Here is a 25,787-nt window from a genome sequence, read left to right as displayed (position 1 = left end):
TTATTTTTGCATATCTCTAGAAATAAAATGCTATACAAAATACAAGTATTGTGTAGATTGGAGAATTTTCTTAAACATACGCCCTTTAGTACAAGAAAGTTAAGATGATTCACTGGACACTTGAATGTAAAAATTAAGATTTCTTTAGCTTCAGGTAGGGTGGCATCTCATCACCCCCAACTGTTAGAAATTATAGTTGTCATTTTTCTCAGGGAATGACTAAGCTACATCTAGATGTATAAGCCTACAATATCCAACTTGGTGGTTATGTCCAATCTAAAGCATTCTCAAACTGGAAACACAATAACCCAGAGGAGTGACATTTATAACACTTGAGAAATGGTCTTGCAGAGTCTGATTATAGTTGGTGAACAGACTATGTAGTGCAAAGAACTGATGTTACACAATTAAGCTTCAAATGAGTACTAGAGTGCACTGATCTTCACTGGGTAACTTAATCTTGGCTACTGATTTTACTAGTGCAATGGTGTCCAAGGCCTGACCTCTAAGATATATCTTTGGAAAATTACCCCAGCATTCTCTCTGTAGGCATATAGGATGGGTTAGAGTCAGAGCTGAAAAAGATCAAATGTTGCAGCTGAAAAGTACACCTCTACCCCGATATAACACGACCCCATATAACACGGGTTCACATACAATGTGATAAAGCTCTGACATGCTGCTCTGAGCAGGGTGTTAAAGGTGTTGGGCCAAGCCAGGGCCAAGGGGCTGGATAAGGGGCAGAGGGTCTCAGAGGTGGTCGGGTGATCAGGGAGGCAGGAGCTGTGGGGAGGCACGTTTGGTGGCCCCACAGTCCCAGAGTGGCCCTAGGGATTAGTGGGGGCCAGGAGCAGCCCGCTGTGCTTCCCTTGCCCCGGCCATCTCGCTCGGGGGAGGGGGTTTGGGGGAAGGGATCCCCCCTGCACTCAACAGCAGCGGCGGAAACGGAGCAGCCTGGCCCCAGCCCGCTCCACTCTGCCAGCTCCCAGACATGGCACTCTGCTTCCCACCGCAGGTGAGTATGGGGGGCATCCTTTCCCCAACCTCCCCGCACTCACCAATGGCAGGAAGTGTAGTGCCACAGCTGGGAGGTGGCAGAGTGGAGCAGGCTGGGGCTGGGGCTGGGCTGCTCTGCTTCCTGCCACTGCCGGTAAGTGCCTGTCAGGGGGTGGGGTGTGTGGATAGGGGTAGGAGCAGTCAGGGGACAGGGAGGTTGGGTAGGGGGTGGGGTCCTGGGGGTGATTAGGGACAGGGGTCTTTGGAGGGGGCGGTCCGGGAACAAGGAGGGCCAAAGCAAGTTTGATATAAGGCGGTCTCACCTATAACACGGTGAGATTTTTGTCTCCCAAGGACCGCATTATATCAGGGTAGAGGTGTAGTCACATCAACAGGGATCCTGTATCTCCTACTAATTTTCACAACATATACCACTAATGATCTTATTCTTCTCTTCCCACTTGTAATATTTCCCACCTGTGTCAAAAAAAAAGGAAAAAACTTTTCCACTAGCATAAAGCAAATACAGGAATTTTCCAGAATTTACGTAAAATTAATCTAATTAAATTCAGTTTAAACACTGTCAGATGAAAACGCAAGGTCATGCACATTAAACCAGACAATGACTGTACTGCAATATTTCTTCAAGTATTTTCTCAGAGAAAATATTGTTAATCTGTGTGACAAACCATAAATCCTTATCCCATTGTACAGGCATCAAAGGGAGAAGGCTGAGTGGCTACAGCATAAGCCAAAAAGGAAAATGCTAAAGAGAGAGGAATACTAATTAGTTCCATAGCCTTCAGTTAATTTCTTTTTTGGAAAGCCTGCAAGTAGGAAGACATCTTAATTATTCATAATCATTTTAAATTGAGACCTGAACATAGTCTAACGAAACTCAGAAAAATTTGGATAAAAGCAGCATCATCATCTGCAAAGAGCAATGTTGTATTTTCTTGACGCTTCCCACCCCAACTCCAAGTATGCTGTCTCTGATAGCAGCCAGGGGTTCAACTACGATAAATAGCAGTGAAGAGGGCAGGCAACACTGCCTCAAGCCAACAAGTTTCCATTTGCAATTAATTTAACCTTTAAATCTCAGTAAAGAAGTCCAGGATAACAAGTTTTGTTTCCTAAAGTGGAGAGTTTTCAAAACACTGAACACACAATCTCAGGGTTCTGGAAGACCTCTGCAGTATGTGTGAGAAGGCCCACTCTCAGCATCATGAATATTAAGAATTCATCTGATAACTATCTGAACTCCACTGTACACTGTCAGACTGATCATAAATTACTCCCCCTGGTAAAAATTGTATCTACCCAGCTAGTTAAAATAATATAATCCTAGAAATGGAGGACTGGAAGGAACTCTCGCAGGAGGTCATTTAGACTGGCCACCTGTGCTGCATTAAGCACATATACCAGATGTTATACCAGATGTTAAGGTATAACATCTGACAGGTGTCTAACCTCTTCTTAAAGACCTCCAATAACATTTCACAACCTCCTAGGGAAGCCTATTTGAGTGCTTATTCTTAGTAAGTTTTCCGTAATAGCTAACCTAAATCTTTCTTGCTGCACATTAAGCCCTTTACTACTCACCCTACCTTCAGCAGAAACGGAGAACAATTGATCACTGTCCTCTGTAAAACAGCCCTTAACATATCTGAAGACGTTATCAGGTCTCCCGCCCCTTGGTCATCTTTTCTCAGCACTAAACATGCCCAGTCCCCCTTTCCTCAGAGGTCTAACTCCTGCTTATACTGAAGTCCACGGTAGAGTTTTTGAAAAATCTCACTCATGGAGAAAAGGTAATATAATGTTTTAACTACAGATCCTTAATACCAATCAAGGACTGCTTCCTCCCCACTGCAGGATTCTTGTATTTCTTCAGGTTCTACCTCTGGGTGTGTGTAGTTCTTTTTTAATTCTAGCCCCCAGCACTGAAATGCATTATTGTGAATAAGATCTATTCAGATATCAAGTAGCATAGCTAACTGACTTGCATATTTTGAATTTGTTGTAGAACATTCTTGGAGTAAACATGATGCATAGTATTTTAACTTCATCTTTGAGCAGTCCTTTTTGAACTACATCAGCCTCTTTTATTGACATTCTCTTTCATTCCCAAAGGAACCATAGTCTTTTACCTTAACTGTCTTCAGATTTTCCAGCTTTCATACTAAGGCACTTCAATAATTTCTCTAACTGTACAATTAGATTTTTTTTCAAGTCCCCATACTTAGACTTCTTGAAATCTAATACACATCTTCTACTGCATTCGCGGAACCCTCTCTCACATTATGTTGAAATTAACTAGTTGCTGATGACTGCTAGGTCTCCTCATTTTCATGTTTTCACTCAACTGTTCCCTAGCTACAGGAAGGGAAGATGCTGGATTTTCCACTTTGAATTCTCTGTCTAGACAGTTTGTCTTTTACAAGTCTTCGGATCCCCTTTATTTAAATATATCTGATGTGTTTTACTTAGTAGCTGTGTGAATGTTTTTCATTTTTATGACAGGAAAAAATAACCAAAGACAGACATTTACATATTGTAGATAAGGCTAAAATAATCACAGAACAAACTCAGCACAAAATGATGGAGGGACCTTGCAGTTGTCCCTGACACAGGATGGACCTTCAAAGAGGCTCATGTATGTAATACTTAGTTTGGGAATTGAAGAGGTGCAACCCCTCTAAACCATTGAATAGAAGAATCAGTTTTTTCCAAGGGAAGAACTAACTATACTAACATCAAACTATCCTCTTAAGCACCTTGCCATACTGCCAAAACTTCAGCTTTAAGACTAATGAACCTGGTGTCAAGGCAAATTATCTTCAAACCCAAGGTCTTGCAATGTCACTCTAAAGTGAAGTGTCCAGGAAGATTTTAAACACTTTGAGTGTCCGTCCAGGAATTCTTTTATTAATTGTCCTTTAACACAGTTGGAAGGGAGCAGCTTCTCCTCTAGCACAACTTCACTAGCACCAAGTTGATTGTTAATTGGTATGGCACTGGCATACTGCCACCTCTTTAACTACCTTCACAAATCGTACCTCTCTCTTCCGACACTTCAGATATGAAAATCTTCTCATCATGTTTTAATTATTCTACTACCACCATCAGTTGCCACTTTAAATCTTCACTTCATATGCTTCAGATGGATGGTGCACCATGCGAGAACTTTAAGCTAGTACTGGGTGGAAGAGAATATTTGCATATATAGTTTTCCTCCCTCCTTCGATGATCTTGTCCCACTAGTACATACAAAATTAAGCTAAAACATATATCAACGTAATGCTATGGTTGAGAAGGGAAGCATTCAAGGGACTGGAAATTGAAGTTATAAAACACAACATTAAGGTTTTTAGATTTAATATCAAGCACCTTTGAAGTCTGCCAAAAACATAACTCACAAGGCATATTCTGTACAAAGATTATTATAATAGTGTGTAGGATGTGAATACTGGGGTGCCTTGCATCAGTCACCTGTTATAACTGATTCCTGTTAACTCAATGTTTTTACATCTATTCTACCTCTCCCACAACCTTAACACAAAAAGCAAGTCCTGGTTTGTATGCTCTTTTACAGCTAAAGTGTGGCTGGTGAAACCCTTCATAGCCTCCCACCCCCAATTCTTCACCTACCAGACTTTGGGGGGTGGGGAGAGAGCTCAGAACCTCTGCCTTGCAGCAGGGTGGTGGGGTAAGGTCTTCTACCCAACTGGGAGGTGGGTCTTGTGGTTTCAGCCCTGCAGGGTGTGCTTGCTGGGGTTCGGGGTGTCAGCAAGAGCAGGGCTGAAGCCCCGAGCTCCAGCAGGCGTGCCCCAGCTCTTGAACTTCTGAAGATTGTCGTATACAGCTTGGAGGGTCAGTAAGTTTGACCGGCTCTGATGTTATCATGCAATTTGTGCCTATACCATCGCCACAGTTTTTCCTACGTCAGCTGCTTATTTAATATTTCTATGTCTATGTTTTTCCAGTCAAGTGAAACTGCCTAGAATTATCTTGTGAAATGCCAACAGATGGATTTTAGTGAATTGCAACTGACTGTCGGCATGTCTTCCTTCAGTGTTGCTAGCACAGATATAAAGTGAGAGCAAGAGCAGAATAGCAAGAAATTCTCACAAAAATAAAGCATGTAAAGAGGCTGGACTCCTTAAAGCTTACACATACTGAGTGGTCCTCGGGAGTTCGCTATCTACTGTAATAGATCATTCTTCATGTAAGATACCTTTTTTATGGTAGCACACTTCTAAGGATCTCGTACTGGATTTACAAACATTAAATTTTTCACTGCACCAGTAGGGTGAAGTCACACAGATTTTTTTTTTTTTTAAAATAACAAAAGAGATCAATCTGTCAGACTGAAATGAGAGCTACTTCTGTGTGGACCCAGTCCAGGAAGTGTTTTATACTTATGCTCTCTCTGTTGGCTTACCAGCTATAGTAATTCCCAGAAACGTGCTGACACTTTTGATATACTGGCACAAAGTAAAAAAGAAAGCCAGTTAATTTCTTGCTCTCTGAGAACCAGAGGAATGAAATCTGAAGTTATTTCTGGAATTTAGTAACACTGAAATCATTAGTTTTACTATTGTGATGTATACTTGGTATCTATCAATTCTGGATATAATTATAATTATTGATTAAAGTTATTTTCAAACTGCTCTGGTTTGCAAACTATGGAGATAAAAATAAAATGTAAAAAAATTCTTCAGCGTCCTTTAATATTTAGGTCATTACAGCAATAATAGCTGCTGCCAAAAACAAAAGAACAATTCTTCCTATCCTTCATTTCCTCCCTTCTCTACTCAAATCCCAATCATTCTTCCAGTTAACCAAAGTTGAACAGGGTTCCCACCAGAGCTAGTTAGAAGTACCTGAGTGACCAGAAGGGCTACTGTAGAAAAACAAAAGGTGCTCGCACTCATACCTGAGCATTAGCTAAGAAGCTGACCTGTGCCAAACCTTCAAATTCAGATCCTCTCTATATTGGACTGTCCTGGAATAGCTGTATTTCCCTATGACTTAAATGAGGTTCTAATCAGAGTATTTATACAAGCTTAGGAAGCTTATTTAATTTAAAAAGTTTCAGAAAGCATTGTGAAGGTTTGCTTTAAACTTACCTTTCTGGTTTCAAACTGAGCTTCTTCTTGGCAACACTCTCTGCAGAATGGATCTAGTTGATTCAAACTAAATTGTCCAAGAAGGTTGCAAGAACTACATAGCAAGTTAGTGGAAAAGCCAAGTTCTCTGCATGCTTCTGATGAGAACTGCGCCCCATACACAGATATCTGAAAGTGAATAAACAATCATTACATATTTTAGCATTTCAAATAAATTATTTGCAGTTGTGGGAAGGGAATGCTGTTCGATAGCTAGTTGGGACTCTTGGGTTCTACTCTTGACTCTACAACTAATTTGCTTTTTCAGTTTAAGTAAATCACTTAAACTCGTGTAGCACTGTAGAGCTGCAATGGAGAGTTGTAGCATATGTGCTGCTGAGGATGTAGCAGTGAGCAGTTTCTGGAAGCCTACTTTGCTTTCCTGCTCCAAAGCAGGCCCCAGTACAGCTGTTCTTGCATACAAGTTCAGGTGTGTGCACGCGTGCGTGGTCTAACACCACACTTCAGCTGTGGGAAAACATTCTGGCCCCACACAGTTTTTACCATGGACAGTTCAGCCCATTACAGTATGATTACAGCGTTCATATGAGTGAAGGGAGCAACAGGGAGAGAAATAAAACAAACGCTTAGAAGAAGAAGAAAAAAAAGGCAGAGAACATAATGAACCCAAAATGAGACTTGGCAATGTTACTCCTCAATATTTTCATTTTCCAATGGGAGAAAGAACACATTAAAACAGTGGTTCTCAAACCTCTGAGTGTGACCCCCCCCTTATAAATTAAAAACACTTTTTAAATATATTTAATACCATTATAAATGCTGGAGGCAAAGCTGGCTTGGGGTGGAGGCTGACAGTTTGCAAACCCCAATATAGTAACCTCACAACCTCCAGTTTGAGAGCCCCTGTGTTAAAAGGTATAAATTGCCTAGGGAGGCTGTGGAATCTCCATCATTGGAGATTATTAAGAGCAGGTTAGATCAGTGGTCCCCAAACTTTTTACCTCAGGCGCTTCCCCCACTCCCCGAGCTGGGGCAGGGCCGCAGCTCCGTGAGGAGGGGGCCCCAGCTGGTGGTGTGGGTGGGGCAAGGAATTGGGTCCTCAAGCCTGGAGCAGAGCTGAGGGGGTGAAGGCGCTCCCTCACCATCTGCATGGGGGCTGGCCCAGGCCTCCGCTGCACCCCTCCCCAAAACGTTTCTCCATGTCACCTTAGGGTGACATGCCCCAGTTTGGGAACCTCTGGTCTAGATAATACTTAGTCCTGCCATGAGCACAGGGGACTGGACTAGATGAACTCCTGAGGTCCCTTCCAGTCCTATGATTCCATAACATTCCCTCTAATTTTCTTCCTATGGTACTTTCAGTAGCTGTGTGTTTTGCAGCTCAGTAAAAAAGGATAAATATTGGATTTAATACAATCCTACATTTTTCATGCATGGGCGGATGGGGAAACTACGGGTTTTGTTTGTGTTTTTTTTTTTTGGTAATTTAAGCCATCACTGCTTATCAACACTATGAAAAGGGAGAAGTCTTGCAGATCAGATACAGCAAGGGCAGCAGCAACACAATATTCTCCTCACAACATCCATAAACCATGAGCCGAAAGGGGCAACCACACCTTGCTCTTGGTACTGAGTGCGTCAAGCTCTAACTAATACTACGTTACGGTGTCGGGTTAGGGATGACTGGGGACCACATCCAGTTGGAAGGAGAAGACCAGCAAACTCATTTCCCGACTTACCGCTCAGCCTCCAGAGCAGCAACTTTTTAGTTATAGTCAACCCAGGTTAGAGCCGAGAGGGTAGCCCGGAGAGGAGAGACTCTACCTTTCCAACCCACATCAGAACCACCCACCCGCCTCAAGTGTATCCACCACGGGCGCCAGCCAGTGCAGGACCTCCCCTCAGGCGGGGCAATCAGCACCGCCGCTGTCTGGCCGGCACAAGCGGGAACAGGGGGAAAGAACAGAGAGTGTGTGTGGTGGGGGAGGGGGGGGACGTGCGGGTGTCAGTTACGGGAGAAGAGACGAGCATGAAAAGAGCCACCCCGGCCGCTAGGCCACGTCTCTCTATCACTCGCTGCCGCTGTCCCCGCCCCAGCCGGCATCTCGCTGCCCGCCAGCCCCTAGGGGCTTTAGTCTCCCTAGGGAGGGGCACCCACGGCAGCCCCCTCCCTCGAGCCCAACCAGATGGGAAGCTGCCCTCACCGCCTGCAGCACCGCCAGGAACCAAAGGGGCCAGCGCCCCAGAGCCGTTAATCCTGTAACCGCCGCCATTTTAGTGCGATGCCGCTCTGTCGGCGCCGCCGCCGGAGGCTGCTCTCAAGACCCCACCCTCGTAGGGTGACCTTTCGCTGCCTACGGCGAAGGAAGCCAAATGTACGAGGAGGACCCGTACAGCGCCGAGGCAAAAAGATTATCCCAGGGCTCTTTATGTATAGAATCTGAAGCGGAACTACCTGGCCCTATCCAGGGAAGGGATTTAGAATGTAGCTGGACGTATCGTTTCGGAATTTAACTCAGGCATCAACATAGTAACCCCACAGGGCTCCTTTTTCTTCTTATAATCTACAGCTCAACAGCGCACAGCCCTACAATCCTGAAGATGGGCAACCAGATTGACCAATGGCGCTGCGATTTTGTTGATTGCCGCGGTGCCAATGTCCAATAATAGATAGATATGTGGGCTGGACTTCAGAACTGGTATCCAATGGAGAAGGAACGCGTGTGGGAGGGGCGTCAGGTCAGTGCAACCATTTTATTGGGGGTGGAGCATTGGTGGGCGGTGCATTGGATGATCGGCCAATGGGATAGGGGAGAGGGTGGGACGCTGGAGATGCCGCCCAATGGTGGAGGGGCCGTGGGCAGAGCGTGTGTTTTGCTAGTCAATGGTGGGGTTTGGTGGGCGTGTGTGCGGTTGGGCGTTCGGTTGCTGAGCAGCGCACGCAGGCGGGGGGAGGGGCGCGGGCTGGCGGCCGCGGAGTGAGGCTAGTGAGGGGCGGGCTGGCGCGGGGGGCGGCTGAGACAGTGCTGGCGGGGGGGCCTCTGGAGGGATGTGAGAGCCGTGTGTCTCCCTCCGTGCGCGCTCACTGCCACCCTCGCGCGCTGCGTCCCTGCGGCCCGGCTGAGGCTCCCCTCGGCCTCTCCGGCCGGGCCCCACGTTATGTCGTGATCCCGGGCGGGCGGCGCTGCTGCTGCTGCTCATGGGGCTGCTCAGGATTATGCTGCCGCCCAAGTTGCAGCTGCTGGCGGTGCTGACGTTCGGGGTGGCCGTGCTCTTCCTGGAGAACCAGATCCAGAAGCTGGAGGAGTCCCGCGGCAAGCTCGGTGAGTGCGAGAGGGCCGGGGCCTGGGGGCGCTTGGGGCGAGAGAGGTGGGGAGGGGCGATGGAGGGGAAGGGTTGGGGCTATTGCTGCGGTTGGGGGACAGGGCTGGGGGAGAGCCGGGGCCACAAGCTCAGAGGTGGGACGAGGCCCAAGGACCAGAAGCGCTGAGGCGGGAAAGGGGCATAGGTGAGGTACGGGGACTATGCACGTAGGGGGTGTGTGGCGGGTGGATGCTGCACAGAGCTGGGAGGGAAGGGTACAGTGAACAAAGGTGGAGCTGGCGGGGAAGGGGAGAGATGGCAGTGCACAAATCTGGAGCAGTATCCGGAGGATGAGGCATTGGAAAGTGTAACCCTCCCACCCCCCTTCGTTTGTTGAACTCACTAATGTGGCATATGGGAACACAACTCTTCTTCTCCCAGATGGCTCTTGTGTTTACATGTTTGGACATTATAAGTAACTTGAATGATGTGATTTGGGGGACCCTGCAAAAGAGGTTGTAAACAGTAGAGATAGCAGCCGTGACCTTTGAGTTTGTATGCACATTATTTATTTGTATGCACATTATGCAGGATCGTGAAGCCAATGAGAGATTGGTGTTTGGGGAAAATATATAGTAAAGAATCTAAATGCACATTCATTCTCAGAAAGGGAAAGGAAAGTTAAAGATCAGTATTGTGTTGTTAGCAGCTGCTGGCCTGTGTGTGTGTTGTGTGAGATACAGTTGGAGATTGAAGTGCAGCAGTGATATCTCCTGAAGCAAGCCCAGCTCTGCTTCCTCCTCCTCCTCCGTGTGCTGCTGCACATTTTTAGCCTAATCGCCTTTATTTTGACATAATAACAAAGAAAAATACATAAGATATTTATAGTTAAAACATATAGTTTGGTGAAAATCATATTAAATCACAGTAATTATAAATTCACGTGATTTGTTTTACCCTTACTGAACACAGGCTTTAAATACCTCTATTTAGCAAGCTCTGCTGGTGTTATTACTAGCCTCATATGCTCTGTTATGAAACAGTAGTTAAACAGTATACAACTAGGTCCTAATAACTGCCATATAAAAATTTTTCCTGTACAAAAAAGTTTCACTTTTCAGTTGTGATTTCTCTGCTAAAATGACACTTTACTACTTCATGTGTACATTAAATGGCAAACTGTAGAATCAACAAGCATCTGATTAAACCAGATCAAAATGAGGAAATATAATTTCTAAGTCAATACAGTTTATTTACTCAAGAATTGTAATTGGAGAGCAGTGGGACCCCAGAAATACCTAGGCATGGTGTGATGGGCTGAGAACAACTTCAGAGCACGTTTCTAATTGCCTAATCTACTCAATATTAGTAGTTTGTGGTAAGATTCTTAATATTTGAATGTTTATGGGTTAATCCAAGAAAAAAGGGAATGAATATACAATATTCTTACTAGCAATAAGACTAGAAATGGATTTTGAGTGCAATGAGAAGTTTAATGTTGCAAGCCTATAAAAGAGGTGAAATCAGAGTAATGCTCAAAATGATGAACACACATTAGACATGGTTTGTTATCTGGACTAGGTAATGGAAGTTAGTGTCCTGTGAGAAGGCAGTGATTGACTGGATGGGCAGTCTGAGTCTTCTTGAGCTCTACTTATTCAACTAAAAGTTACTAATATTTAAAGGGTGATTTTTTTTCATAGTTTAAATTTTTAAGCAATGGTTAAGTGAAAAAAGGAAAATACTTGTTATGGAATCAGAGAATATTTTGAGCAGATATTGTTGATAGAGCAGTCGAGGTTTAGTTGAGTTTTGTGCAAGTCTATTTTTAATTGTTTGGCGCTAGTGGTTTCAGTGTATATAATGCTGGCAATGGATGTCATGCAGGAAAATCCAAGTCCTGCCACAAAAGGATTAAAATAATGCAATGTGAGAGTAAAGAGTATTGCTGGTAAGATTTTCTAACCCTTTGCTCCTCCTTAATAGCTACGCATTGGACATGATTAAGTTACATATTTAAAAGATTGAAATATACACTTCAGTCTGCCTCAAGAAAAGAATCATATCACTATGTTTTGCTGATGCTGTTTTTATTTTTTAAGAATGCTTAAGCTCTGTTTCTGAGCTTTGATATTAAAATATAATGGGAAAATTTGCTTTATAATGAACTTGTTAGTGGCTGTCAAAGTTTATGTGGGAGGAGAAGCTGGGGCTTTTTATTTTTAGTGTTGAATTATTCTATATGGGTTTAACACCCTGTTAGATCATGTGTGTTTTTAATCTTGATGAGGTAGTACCTTTGTATGAAAGACCTGTTGCTACAATGATGTCCACCAAAAGATGCCTCTGATTTTTTTTGTGCATGTTAAAAGAAAAAAAAATTAAAATTGATAACTTTGTCTTCATTTTAGAAACGTTCTGTATCTGTTAGTACAATTTCCATCCAACTGTGATACAGAGAACGTAGTTTTGCTAAATTAAACTAATCAATTTTGGCCCGATGCACTTGGTTTAGAGGAGTGAATGTAAAGAAAAAGAAGGGGGGTGGGAAAGACTAGTAATTCCATGCACTGCTTAGAATAATGACTGCAATTTAGTTGAAAGGCCTATGAAAGTAGTCTGTGACATTAAATATTGCTCTTAACATGGTACAAACAATATGTAATATGGTTTAAGTCCCATATTATTGAATTATATGTATCTACTATATCGCATGAGAAACCATGTCTTGATGGGATGTAGAAATGAATAACTGCATGACTTACATTCTGACTCAAACTACAGTATGTCACTTTAAATGGAACAGATAGCAGAAAATAGTTCTACAGTCTTATGAGCAAAACTCATAGAACAGCATTTCCTGATACTTTCTGATGGAACAGGATTCCCTGACATGCAAGCTCCATTGGTTTCTATATTGCAACAAGATTTTCACTCTGATTCAGGATTAATATAAAATAACTCACATGAAATGAGAAATGGGTGTATCTTTATGGGAGACAGAGAAAAAGGGGCAGTTTTATTTTCTTGCAAGTATAATTAATTCATTCTTGCAGCTAAATTCCAAAGTCACTATTATGTATAATTTTTACCTCTTTCTTTGAGGACTGCAGAAGTTAATTTGCAATGGGCATTTGCTTTTCTCACATTGTGGCTAAATTCTCCCTTTATTTTTCAGATTGCTGTGCTCTTCTAATGTTGCCTTTAAAAATGTTTAAATAGTGCTATTGTGAGCTTGGTTTGATGTTTTCTTTTGAATAACTGATGAGCCCACCATGGGCAACACTTGTTTCTTAAGTAAGGGAAATATTTTTCAGTTAAAAAATAAAATTAAGTATTGCTTTAATATCAGAGAGGTTGGTCTCGGGATTCTTATTTTTCAAGGGGCTTCTGTCTTATTGTTTCATGTGGACAGAATAGCAAACCTTTTTAGAGTCCTGTATTTATTAAGGGGCTAGTTGAATATGAAAAGGATTTTACTATTGCTTCCTGCCCCAAACTACCCTGGGAAATCTTGTTTTTTCTTGTGAAATTTAGTTAATTGTTGAGAAAATGGGATTTCTTTTTGCTAATTGAACAGATCAAGTAGAAAATAAAGAAAACAATTCTCTTTCCCCCCCCCCCCCCGATTTTCTTTTTTGTTGTTTATGGTTCACTTCTTAGGTATATATTAATCTAAATTAGCCAATATTTAATACATTACAAGAAACTATTTCCAAAGCCGCATGGTCCCAGAAAGTGATGGATCTTTGGGTCTGCTGGCCTTTTGCAAGCAATTCTTAGTACTTACTTACTCTGTCTTTCAGAGTGTTTCTGGTGTCAAAACCCAGGTTCAGGTACCTCTTTGGGTGGGGTATTTAACATATAATCAGTAATCCCGATTATATCTGTAATTTTATAGAAAACATTTTTAAAATGTATTTATTTATTCTCTAAAATTTATGACAAAACTTAATTTGCGTTGTTGCAGTTTTCTAACTAAGCATATCTAAATCTTATTTATTAACTATTTAGTAAGAAGACTGAATTCTAACTTGGTTCTGTGAAGGTAAACATGACTTTGACGTAAGCCTCTCTTTACTTTCTGCCAAAATCAACTCAGTTTATAACTGGATTTATTCCCTGGGCCATCCCATAATATTGTTAAATTTCCCACTCTGTACCCACATTTGGTAGCTATTATATAATGATGGTGCTACCAACTGACTCCAACATGTTCATAAAACATTAATTAACAAAGAGTTAATTTCACTTTAATATTGACTGACCGATAGTGCACATTTTATTTGATCACCCCTGAAGGGAAAGGTGCTTATAGTTTCCTGCATTCCAGCAGGAATTGGGTCATGTGGCTCAGACCCATCTGTGTAATGCTGCTGTGATATAGTGACTGAGCTAGGAACAGATCTCCCTGTTGTATATATGGGCATACATTTTAGGCAACAGTGAGGTCAAGTATGAGCATATTCTAAACATATTTTTTCAGTAACTGATTCTGTTTATGGCTTTGCTGAATTTGTGATCTACAGACATTAGTGAGGCATCCTTGTGGCATTTCCACCCATTTGCTTCAAGAATCTTATGAAATGCGCTGAAAAAATTACCTGTGTTGAATTCGTACTGAATGGGTCAGTAGGAGTGGCACAGTATTCCATGCCCTTTACTTTTGAAGGGAATGTGCAACACATCATACTGATTCTTCAAGCTGAAATACAAAACAGTGCTTCTCTCTTCTGTCATTTTAAACTACTGTAGTAAGTCTCTGCTGATTCATATTATTTTGAGCTCCAGAATAGCCTTATGTTAAAAGCTTTTTGTGACTCTTTGGATAACTGGGCATAAATTTTATGACATGTTTGTACATCAGACTCAGAATTCTGTGGCAGATCTAGCAGAATTAAAAATGGAGGTTTATGGAATTAAATATGAAAAATCAACACATTTATTTCTCTATTAAAATTTCCATCTGCCCCCTAATTTTCAGTTGTCAATGTAAAATGTTGTATGTACAGTGTATTGATAACTTAGAATTTGTTAGGTGAAAGTTGTCGGTTGTAGTGTTTGGATGGAGGCCATTTGTGTTTTTGGCACCAGGGAAGGCATGGGAGACTGAAAATATTGGTATTTCAAGTTAACATTACTTACATTGTTAATATTTTCAGTAGTGTACACGCACATCACTGTGAATGGTGGGTCATTAAACACCTCTTACAGCTACCATTTTAGGCCTTCTGTACATGATCCCAAAGATATTGCGTTATTGGGTACACTGTTCATATATGAGTTTCTTCACAACCATAAGGACTAGAAATGTAAATGTTTCTATTATAAATAAAACGTTTAAATTCTGTAGTACAATTCTTTGGTGAATTCTGGGGCCTAGTAATACATTAGAGACCTCCATTTTAGATGTATGTAGGCGGTTGCCCATATGTAAGAAGGTAGAGCATTGACAATGGATGTGAAAAGTATACATCGAGAGTTAAACTATTCTGTTCTTTCCCCTACTGGAGAAGTTTTTTCCCTACTGCCATTCTTGAGAAGGAAACGGTCACTGGCCATTGTCAACACTAAAACTTTTTAGGAGCTTAGAGTCATCTGAGTGCAGAAATATTTACAGAAATCTCTTTCATATTTTTGGGTTGAACCTACAACAGAACAACCACCTCTCCTGTGAAGCGAACAGGGGCTGCTAACAGGGAGTTTCGCAAGGGAGTTTGGCAGGGGAGTGGGAAGGGAGTGGGAGCCCCTCGCCAGCCCTAACCCCTTCCCCGTGGCCCCCCCCTAAAACCTATAAACCGAACCACAGTCCAAAACTACTTTCCGTAAACCATCCTTTCACTAACTAGGAGACAATGCAGGCAGAAGCCCAGCAGCAGAGTGGGGGCTATCCAGTTTATTGCACTGACTGTCGCATGTATGATTACCTGCCCTGTGGGTGGGTGGCGTATGTGTGCAGTCGGTGCAAGGAGCTCCTGGCCCTCAGAGACCATGTACGGACTTTGGAGGCCAGGGTGGCGGAACTGGAGGAGCTGAGAGAGGCAGAGAGGTATGTTGATGAGGCTTTCCGGGACACTGTAGAATTGTCCCACCTCCGCTTAGACAGCTCCTGTGCTGTTGAGGAGGAAGAAGGGCCCAGGGAAGCAGAGCAGTCAATGGGAGCAGAGGGAAACCTTCCCGTAGTTGGGACCCTCCTTCCAGATGGTGCTGGGGTTGCCTCTCGCACTGAGGTTGCCTCTCCGGGGGAGGGAACTCCAGTTTCTAGGAAAAGGCAGGTGTTAGTAATGGGAGATTCGATTATTAGAAATGTAGATAGCTGGGTCTGTGATGGCCGGGAGAACCGTATGGTGACTTGCCTGCCTGGTGCGAAGGTTGCGGATCTCTCGAGGCATCTAGATAGACTTATGTGTAGTGCTGGGGAGGAGCCGGTGGTCGTGGTACATGTAGGTACCAATGACATAGGGAAGCGTAGGAGAGATGTCCTGGAAGCCAAATTTAGGCTGCTAGGGAAGAGACTGAAATCCTCCCAGTTCCACGCGCAGGGCCATGTAGGCAGGCAGAGCTTCAGAGTCTCAATGCGTGGATGAGACGATGATGTAGAGAGGAGGGGTTCATGTTCATTAGGAACTGGGGAAACTTCTGGGATGGGAGGAGCCTATACAGGAGAGATGGGCTCCACCTAAACCAAAGTGGAACCAGACTGCTGGCACTAAACATTAAAAAGGTTGTAGAGCAGTTTTTAAACTAGGAGATGGGGGAAAGCCGACTGCTGCAGAGGAGCGTGTGGATCGGACACAGACTTCTCTTAGGGGAGAGTCTGATGATAGAGAATCTCCAGGTTATAGTCAGGAGCAGAAGAATGAGAAGTATAATGTAAGGGCTGGATCAGATGATAAACAGTCACATAAAAAAAAATCTGGCACATCAGAAAAAGGCAGGCTAATAAACAGGGACAAGTTTTTAAAGTGCTTGTACACAAATGCCAGAAGTCTAAATAATAAGATGGGTGAACTAGAGTGCCTTGTGATAAAGGAGGATATAGATATAATAGGCATCACAGAAACCTGGTGGACTGAGACCAATCAATGGGACACAATCATTCCGGGGTACAAAATATATCGGAAGGATAGAACAGGCCGTGCAGGGGGAGGAGTGGCACTATATGTTAAAGAAAGTGTAGATTCAAATTAAGTAAAAATCTTAAGCGAATCCACATGTTCCATAGAGTCTCTATGGATAGAAATTTCATGCTCTAGTAAAAATATAACAGTAGGGATCTATTATCGACCATCTGACCAGGACAGTAATAGTGATGATGAAATGCTAAGGGAAATTAGAGAGGCTATCAAAATTAAGAACCCAATAATAGTGGGGGATTTCAATTATCCCCATATTGACTGGGAACATTTCACTTCAGGACGAAATGCAGAGATAAAATTTCTCGATACTTTAAATGACTGCTTCATGGAGCAGCTGGTACGGAACCCACAAGGAGAGGCGACTCTAGATTTAATCCTGAGTGGAGCGCAGGAGCTGGTCCAAGAGGTAACTATAGCAGGACCGCTTGGAAATAGTGACCATAATACAATAGCATTCAACATCCCTGTGGTGGGAAGAACATCTCAACTGCCCAACACTGTGGCCTTTAATTTCAAAAGGGGGAACTATACAAAAATGAGGGGGTTAGTTAGACAAAAGTTAAAAGGCACAGTGACTAAAGTGAAATCCCTGCAAGTTGCGTGGGCCCTTTTTAAAGACACCATAATAGAGGCCCAACTTCAATGTATACCCCAAATTAAGAAAAACAGTAAAAGACCGAAACAAGAGCCACCGTGGCTGAACACCCATCTAAAAGAAGCAGTGAGAGATAAAAAGACTTCCTTTAAAAAGTGGAAGTCAAATCCCAGTGAGGCAAATAGAAAGGAGCACAAACACTGCCAACTTAAGTGCAAGAGTGTAATAAGAAAAGGCAAAGAGGAGTTTGAAGAACGGCTAGCCAAAAACTCCAAAGGTAATAACAAAATGTTTTTTAAGTACATCAGAAGCAGGAAGCCTGCTAAACAACCAGTAGGGCCCCTTGACGATGAAAATACAAAAGGAGCGCTTAAAGATGATAAAGTCATTGCGGAGAAACTAAATGGATTCTTTGCTTCAGTCTTCACGGCTGAGGATGTTAGGGAGATTCCCAAACCTGAGCTGGCTTTTGTAGGTGACAAATCTGAGGAACTGTCACAGATTGAAGTGTCACTAGAGGAGGTTTTGGAATTAATTGATAAACTCAACATTAACAAGTCACCGGGACCAGATGGCATTCACCCAAGAGTTCTGAAAGAACTCAAATGAGAAGTTATGAACTATTAACCAAGGTTTGTAACCTGTCCTTTAAATCGGCTTCGGTACCCAATGACTGGAAGTTAGCTAATGTAACGCCAATATTTAAAAAGGGCTCTAGGGGTGATCCCGGCAATTACAGACCGGTAAGTCTAACGTAGGTACTGGGCAAATTAGTTGAAACAATAGTAAAGAATAAAATTGTCAGACACATAGAAAAACATAAACTCTTGAGCAATAGTCAACATGGTTTCTGTAAAGGGAAATTGTGTCTTACTAATCTATTAGAGTTCTTTGAAGGGGTCAACAAACATGTGGACAAGGGGGATCCGGTGGACATAGTGTACTTAGATTTCCAGAAAGCCTTTGACAAGGTCCCTCACCAAAGGCTCTTACGTAAATTAAGCTATCATGGGATAAAAGGGAAGGTCCTTTCATGGATTGAGAACTGGTTAAAGGACAGGGAACAAAGGGTAGGAATTAATGGTAAATTCTCAGAATGGAGAGGGGTAACTAGTGGTGTTCCCCAAGGGTCAGGCCTAGGACCAATCCTATTCAATTTATTCATAAATGATCTGGAGAAAGGGGTAAACAGTGAGGTGGCAAAGTTTGCAGATGATACTAAACTACTCAAGATATTTAAGACCAAAGCAGATTGTGAAGAACTTCAAAAAGATCTCACAAAACTAAGTGATTGGGCAACAAAATGGCAAATGAAATTTAATGTGGATAAATGTAAAGTAATGCACATTGGAAAAAATAACCCCAACTATACATACAACATGATGGGGGCTAATTTAGCTACAACGAGTCAGGAAAAAGATCTTGGAGTTATCGTGGATAGTTCTTTGAAGATGTCCACGCAGTGTGTAGAGGCAGTCAAAAAAGCAAACAGGATGTTAGGAATCATTAAAAAGGGGATAGAGAATAAGACTGAGAATATATTATTGCCCTTATATAAATCCATGGTATGCCCACATCTCGAATACTGTGTACAGATGTGGTCTCCTCACCTCAAAAAAGATATTCTAGCACTAGAAAAGGTTCAGAAAATAGCAACTAAAATGATTAGGGGTTTAGAGAGGGTCCCATATGAGGAAAGATTAAAGAGGCTAGGACTCTTCAGTTTGGAAAAGAGGAGACTAAGGGGGGACATGATAGAGGTATATAAAATCATGAGTGATGTTGAGAAAGTGGATAAGGAAAAGTTATTTACTTATTCCCATAATACAAGAACTAGGGGTCACCAAATGAAATGAATAGGCAGCAGGTTTAAAACAAATAAAAGGAAGTTCTTCTTCACGCAGCGCACAGTCAACTTGTGGAACTCCTTACCTGAGGAGGTTGTGAAGGCTAGGACTATAACAATGTTTAAAAGGGGACTGGATAAATTCATGGTGGCTAAGTCCATAAATGGCTATTAACCAGGATGGGTAAGAATGGTGTCCCTAGCCTCTGTTGGTCAGAGGACGGAGATGGATGGCAGGAGAGAGATCACTTGATCATTGCCTGTTAGGTTCACTCCCTCAGGGGCACCTGGGATTGGCCACTGTCGGTAGACAGATACTGGGCTAGATGGACCTTTGGTCTGACCCGGTACGGCCTTTCTTTTGTTCTTATGAAGCTTGATTTTCTTTAAGGCTGGCTTCACGAAAATTCTGGTCATGTTGATGGTGATAATTACAGAAAAGAGTATTGTTATATTCCCATGTTTTGTGTTTTGTTGAAGGTTCTATTCATACCCTTCAGGCAACTTGGAGGCTCCTCCAGGTGCTTCAGTGCAGGTTAACTTCTCACTGAATCCGCAGTTTATCTTGAAGCCTACTTTAACCCTTGCCACTCTAGTATTGTATAAAAATCTGACACATTTTACTGTTCTTAGATGTATTTTTTTTAAATCCCTTTATTTCCTTTAATCAGATGCAGCCTACTTTTCAGTCGTGTACTGCCAGTTTAGTGTGTGGTTCTTAAACCAAACACTCTAAACAATGTCAGGAATCTTGTTTAATTGTCCTTGACAGTGTAGAAAGTAGTATGCCTTAGTACATTACTTCTAATTGGACTTCATGTAGATAGAACAGTTGCTTATACTTTAACTAAAATGTACTAGTTTAATTATATAAAAATGTAAAAGAATTATTTATTAAAAAGGATGCTTGTTTGCTGTAGAAGTAGCATAATATATTAATACTCTCTCTGTGATCCCAAATTTATCACATCAAGGAGGTGGGAGAGATGAGTATGTTTCAGCCCCTTGCTATTGAAGCTAACTGGACACTTGAACAGTTCGCGAGCCAGTCATTTCCATATCTACCGAATGGCAACCATGATCACTCTTAGAATTACTCTGGCCACACTTATCCTGCCTTCTGGTATTGCATGACTTTTCTGACAATTCTGGCACCACTTTAGAAAGTAGAAGACTTCTAAATGTCAAAGCTTCCACATACTGCCACTTAGCTGATCCAAAAAACTGTTTGTGAAAATGTGTAACTTGTAGTTAATGTTGTCATTTGTGTAAAGTGTACAAAAACCTTGTCAGAATGCTGCTAAAGTGCTGGTAGTCAGCTTGTTTGAGAAGTGGTGCTATTTATTTGTATACATTTCAATGTTTAACTTGGCAAAAAAAGTATTTTTCAACGGGATGGAGTTGGCATAGTTTAACATTTCTGGGAAATGAAATGCTTGCCCTTATTTTTCAGTCATAAATGAAAGATAAAGCATTGTGAATGACAGGGGGTCAATAAAGACAGACATGCATGGAATTTGGCCAAATGGCTGCAACTTTATTTAAACATACAAACTTAAACAGGATAATTTCTGAGAGCAACTTGTCCTTGCAACAGCAAAATGGGGGAAGGGCAGGTAACATCTGCTTCAGGCTGTCACTAACTTGCCTGCCTTTTGATGCTGAAATCCCAAACATAATATAATCCTATTGATTTAAACCATCTAATTAAAATCAAGGCTGAATTAGAGCTTCTGCTCATAGCCCAGAATTCTGGGCAGACACCTTCCTAAAGAAATCATTTAACCTGTTAGTATAGTGAATCCAACCCTTTGCTTAAATCATAGTGAAAGTGCTTGACCACAGCCTCCTGACCTTTTGCCTTGAATCAGCCCTCATCCCCTGTCACTTCCTTGATAAAATAGATCTGCACACTTGCTGCCAAGATTTACCAATGCTACTAACCTTAAGCTTAGCTGGATACCCCAGCAGCGTACTAGGTCACCACTTCTCAATACATGTGGAAATGTTTGTGACAGATATGACCTATCCTGGACAAATTTTATTGAATTAAGTTTTTTAGGAGTTGATTGCTTTAAAAATGCAATTTTTTATTGCTACTAAGGGATTGTATGTAATTTTGTGGAGGAGATGGACCACAGGCCTCCAGGAACTAAGTACAGTAGGGGGTAGTTAGGCAAATAAACTCAGTTGTAACAACTCCAGAGAGCTATTGCCCCCTGGAGAGAGGTTCACTGGTTCAAACTGGATGCTCCTGAGACCTACAGACAAAGACTGGACTTTTGGATAAATAACCTGAGTTTAAACTGACTCGGGGCCTTCTTTCTGATCCAGCATATGGACAGGATCTTCTGTCCCAGCGGAGGGCTCCAGTCCCTAGGGGAAGGGTTAGAAAGACTGGAACTGACTATTGTGCTTGTAGAGATGGGGCTGTGCGATTTGGTAAGCATACTAACATGCATGTGGGTTATTTTATTGTTTTTAGTATGTTTTCACTGTAATGCTTTTACTTTAAAGATAAATGTGCTTGCTTAGAAAGAACGGTGCAGTAACTTAACTGTGGCAATTACATGTGTACCGTCTCTGAAGAGAGGAGCAAAGTAGGCCTTGTTAGTTAGACTGTCTCTTGCTGGGGATATCATGGTGTATTCAGTGAACTGTGTAATCTGGTGGAAATGCAGAGAGATGCACCTCCACCCAAGAGAGGTTATGGCTGAGCAGCCTGGAGTGGGTGTCATTGCTGAACCATAAATAGGGAATACAGGGGCTGTTGACTTGAACTGTGACAGTGTTCATGTTAAACATATAAGTTCTTGTGTTTCAGAGCTGCCCACCATCATGATGAAAGAGTTCGGTGTTGTCATAAGAAATACTTTTGGGCTTCAGGGTCTGGCTTCTCGCTTAATCAGAAGCCTGGTGGATATGTGTCCTCTGGAATATGCATGGCAGCAGCTCAGACCATACAGCACAATCAGTGGAAAGAAGGGGTTCAGAATTGCCCAATCCTTTTCCAGGTGGAGGAGGAGCCCTAGTCTTAATCATATTGTTGTCCCTAAGGTGGATGATGAGACACTGGGGTAGGAGAATCAGCCATTGCAGCTCATAGCTCCAAGGCGTCAGCTGATCCCACCATATGACTTGCTGACCAAACCATTGAGGCAGCATGTGTTTCCAAGGGATATCCTGGCCAGTGATCCATAGGGGGAGAACATCCGGGGGATCTTATCAGGTGAATATAGGGAAAAAAAACTAGAAGAGTAAATAGAAAGGGTGAGGGTAGGTGGTATCTGTTGTCCAGAGGAAGGAAGGAAGGAAGGAAGGAGTGGCAAGCTCTTACAAACTGCTGAAAGGCAAAGTGATGGTGGTATGGGCAGAACAGGAAGAGGCCTGCTTCCAGTCCATCCTTTTATGGATGACACCCACTGACCCTGAACCAATCCTGACACATTTTAGAACTTCTGTCCTTTTGGCTTGTGTACGTCTAGGGCCTGACCCCACATGTATATGATGGCTGCATGGTCTGAAGTATCTTAAGTCCAATATTTTCAACCAGAATTAGGTTCAGACTTTGTTCTCCTACATTATTCAGTTTTAGAATATATAACTTGTTATTAGCAATATTGGGACTATTTAATATGTATGATGTTAGTTTAAGTATGGGGACCATTTTTCAGATACCTTAATTTACATTATATAAGCAAATTACTGCCTGAATATGGACAAAATACTTTTGCTTATGGACATTCCTACATTTCATACCCATGTAAATCTATCTTTTATTCCCCAAATAAATGGCTTTATTTATGATGCTACATGTTTCTGATTCAAATTCCATTGATAGCCATCATAAACTATTTATAGCATAAAAATATCATAGCTACTTAAAAGCACCTTGTGAAAGCCTAGCACCATGTTGTGCTTTTCCACTCATGAATAATTGGGTTTATGGATTAGTTTTGCATGTAGAATTAGAAACGAAGTTAAATTAGATTTTGAGTCTGACTTCTTTCTTGGAGTATCAACTAGAAGCACACAAACATTGCATGATAGGGATGTTGCAAAACGTTTTCATTTTTTTAGTTTGGGTTTTTATGGTGTATTGTAGGAATGTATGAAAACTAGGTATCTAAAATACTTATGGCCCTCACTATCGTAGTGTTTAACACTTCACAATCTTTTATTTATTTATTGGACTACCCTGTATCCCCATTTTGCAGAAGATGAATTGAGGTAAAGAGAAACTCAGTAACTCACCCAAAGACGCCCAGGAAGTCTGTGGCAGAGTTCCAGGCTAGCATTATTACCAGTAGACCAGTTTTCCTTTCTCAGCTATGGAATATTGGTATAAGAGTATAGCTTGTTCCGGAAGGCCAAGCAGGATTAAAAGGAAGGACATGTTGCATTATGTGTCAAGGAGATAGACACTTGTTCTGGGGTTCAGAAAGAGGTGAGAGGCAGACCAGTCAAGTCTCTGGGTGTAGATTAAAGGGGTAAAAAATAGGAGTGCTGTCATGGTAGGAAGTCTACTACAGACCACAAAATCATGAAGAAGAAGTGGATTAGGCATTTATAGAAGAAATAATGGAACTATCCAAAATGCAAGACATAGTAGTAGTGGGGAGCTTTAGCTACCCAGACATTTGTTGGAAGAGTAATATGGCTAAACACAAAATTTCCAATAAGTTCTTGGAATGTGGAGACAATTTTTTGTTTCAGAAAGTGGAGGACGTGTCCGGGGGGACAGCTATTTTAGAGTAGATTCTGATCAATATGGAGGAATTGGTTGCCAATCTGAAGGTGGAAGGCAAAGTGATGATAAAATAATAGATTTCATGACTGTAAGAATAGGAAGGAATGAAAGCAACAGAACAAGGATAATGGACTTCAGAAAGGTAAACTTTAACAAACTCAGAAGTGGTAGGTAAAGTGCCATGGGGTGAAAATCTAAGGGAAAAAGGAATTCAGGAGAGCTGGCAGTTTGTCAAGGAGACTATAGTAAAGGCATGACTGCATACTATCCTGATGCAAAGGAAAGATGGGAAGAATAGTGAGAAGCTAATATGACTATAGCAGGAGCTCTTTAATGACTTGATAATGAAAAAGGAATCCTACAAAAAGTCGAAACACGGACAAATTGCTAAGGAAGAACACAAAAGAATAGCATAAGCATGTAGAGACAAATCAGAAAGGGTAAGCACAAAAGTTACACCTAATAAGAGACATTAGAGGCAATAAGAAGCAGATCTTTAACTACGTTAGGAAAAGAGAAACATGAAAGAAATTGTATGTCCTCTAGTTAGTGGGAAAGAGCTAATAACTGATGCCACCAAGAAGGCTGAGAAGTTTGTCTATTTTGCTTCTAGTCTTCACTAAAAAGGCTAATGGTGACCAGATAGTCAACAGAATTAATATTGACAAGAGGGAAGGAATGCAGGCCAAAATAGGGAAAGAACAGGTTACAGAATACTTAGGCAAGTTAGATGTATTCATGTCATCAGGGCCTGATGAAATTCATCTTAGGCTACTTAAGGAACTAGCTGAAGCAGTTTTGGAACCATTAGCAATGATCTTTAAGAAATCATGGAGAACATATGAGTCCCAGAGGACTGGAGAAGGGCAAACAAATACCTGTCTTTAAAAAGGGGAAGAGGATCTGGGCAATTATGACCAGTCAGTCTAACTCAATACCTGGAAGATACTGAAACAAATTACTAGGAGGATAATAGGGTTATAAGTAGGGGTTTCGATTAATCGCAGTTAACACACGTGATTAACTCAAAAAAATTAATTGCAATTAATTATCGATTTAATTGCACTATTAAACAATAGAATACCAATTGAAATTTATTAAATATTGTTCTACATTTTTAAATATATTGATTTCAATTACAACACAGTATACAAAGTTGACAGTTCTCACTTTATATTATTTTTTATTACACTGTAAAAATGGCAAATAAAAGAAATAGTATTTTTCAATTCACCTCATACAAGTACTGTAGTGCAATCTCTTTATTGTGTAAGTGCAACTTACACATGTATATTTTTTGTTACAAAACTGCACTCAGAAACAACAATGTAAAACTTTAGCGCCTACAAGTCCACTTAGTCCTACTTCTTGTTCAGCCAATTGCTAAGACAAACAAGTTTGTTTACGTTTATGGAAGATAATGCTGCCAGCTTCTTATTTACAATATCACCTGAAAGTGAGAACAGGTGTTTGCATGGCACTTTGTAGCCGGCATCACAAGGTATCTATGTGCCAGATATGCTAAACATTCGTATGCCCTTTCATGCTTCGGCCACCATTCCAGAGGTCATGCTTCCGTGCTGATGACACTCGTTTAAAAAAAACGCATTAATTAAATTTGTGTCTGAACTCCTTGGGGGAGAATTGTATGTCTCCTACTCTGTTTTACCTGCATTTTGCCATATATTTCATGTAATAGCAATCTCAACTGATGACCCAGCACTTGTGGTTCATTTTAAGAACATTTTCACTGCATATTTGGCAAAACACAAAGGAGGTACCAAATTCCAATGTGAAATATCACAAGATAGCTACAGCGCTCAACCCAAGCTTTAAGAATCTGAAGCACCTTCCATAATCTGAGAGGGACGAGGTGTGGAGCATGCTTTCAGAAGTCTTAAAAGAGCAACACTCTGATGCAGAAACTACTGAACCCGAACCACCAAAAAAGAAATCAACCTTTCTGCTGGTGACATCTAACTCAGATGGATGAAAATGAACGAGTTGGTCTGAACTGCTTTGGATG

At 41.7% G+C, this 25,787-nt stretch overlaps 2 protein-coding genes across 3 annotated transcripts in view; one reads left to right on the top strand and one right to left on the bottom strand.

Moving 5' to 3' along the window:
- The window catches only part of SELENOF (selenoprotein F), a 39,510-nt gene extending 30,982 nt beyond the window's left edge, over positions 1–8,528 (bottom strand). The window contains exons 1-2 of the mRNA XM_039483817.1: positions 8,333–8,528; positions 6,129–6,296 (exon numbers count right to left, since the gene is read on the bottom strand). Of these exons, the coding sequence (XP_039339751.1) occupies positions 6,129–6,296; positions 8,333–8,401 (237 nt within the window). The 5' untranslated portion in view covers positions 8,402–8,528. The remainder of the gene's footprint in view (positions 1–6,128; positions 6,297–8,332) is intronic.
- A 609-nt stretch (positions 8,529–9,137) lies between these two features.
- The window catches only part of HS2ST1 (heparan sulfate 2-O-sulfotransferase 1), a 161,244-nt gene continuing 144,594 nt past the window's right edge, over positions 9,138–25,787 (top strand). The window contains exon 1 of one of the 2 annotated variants that reach the window (XM_039483815.1): positions 9,138–9,451. In XM_039483815.1, coding sequence (XP_039339749.1) covers positions 9,328–9,451 — 124 coding nt within the window. In that variant the 5' untranslated portion in view covers positions 9,138–9,327. The remainder of the gene's footprint in view (positions 9,452–25,787) is intronic. The other variant, XM_039483816.1, reaches the window with a different exon arrangement.

This window comes from Mauremys reevesii, linkage group 8, assembly GCF_016161935.1.
Source record: "Mauremys reevesii isolate NIE-2019 linkage group 8, ASM1616193v1, whole genome shotgun sequence".
NCBI lineage: Eukaryota > Metazoa > Chordata > Testudines > Geoemydidae > Mauremys > Mauremys reevesii.
This window is presented reverse-complemented; position numbering and strand designations above follow the sequence as displayed.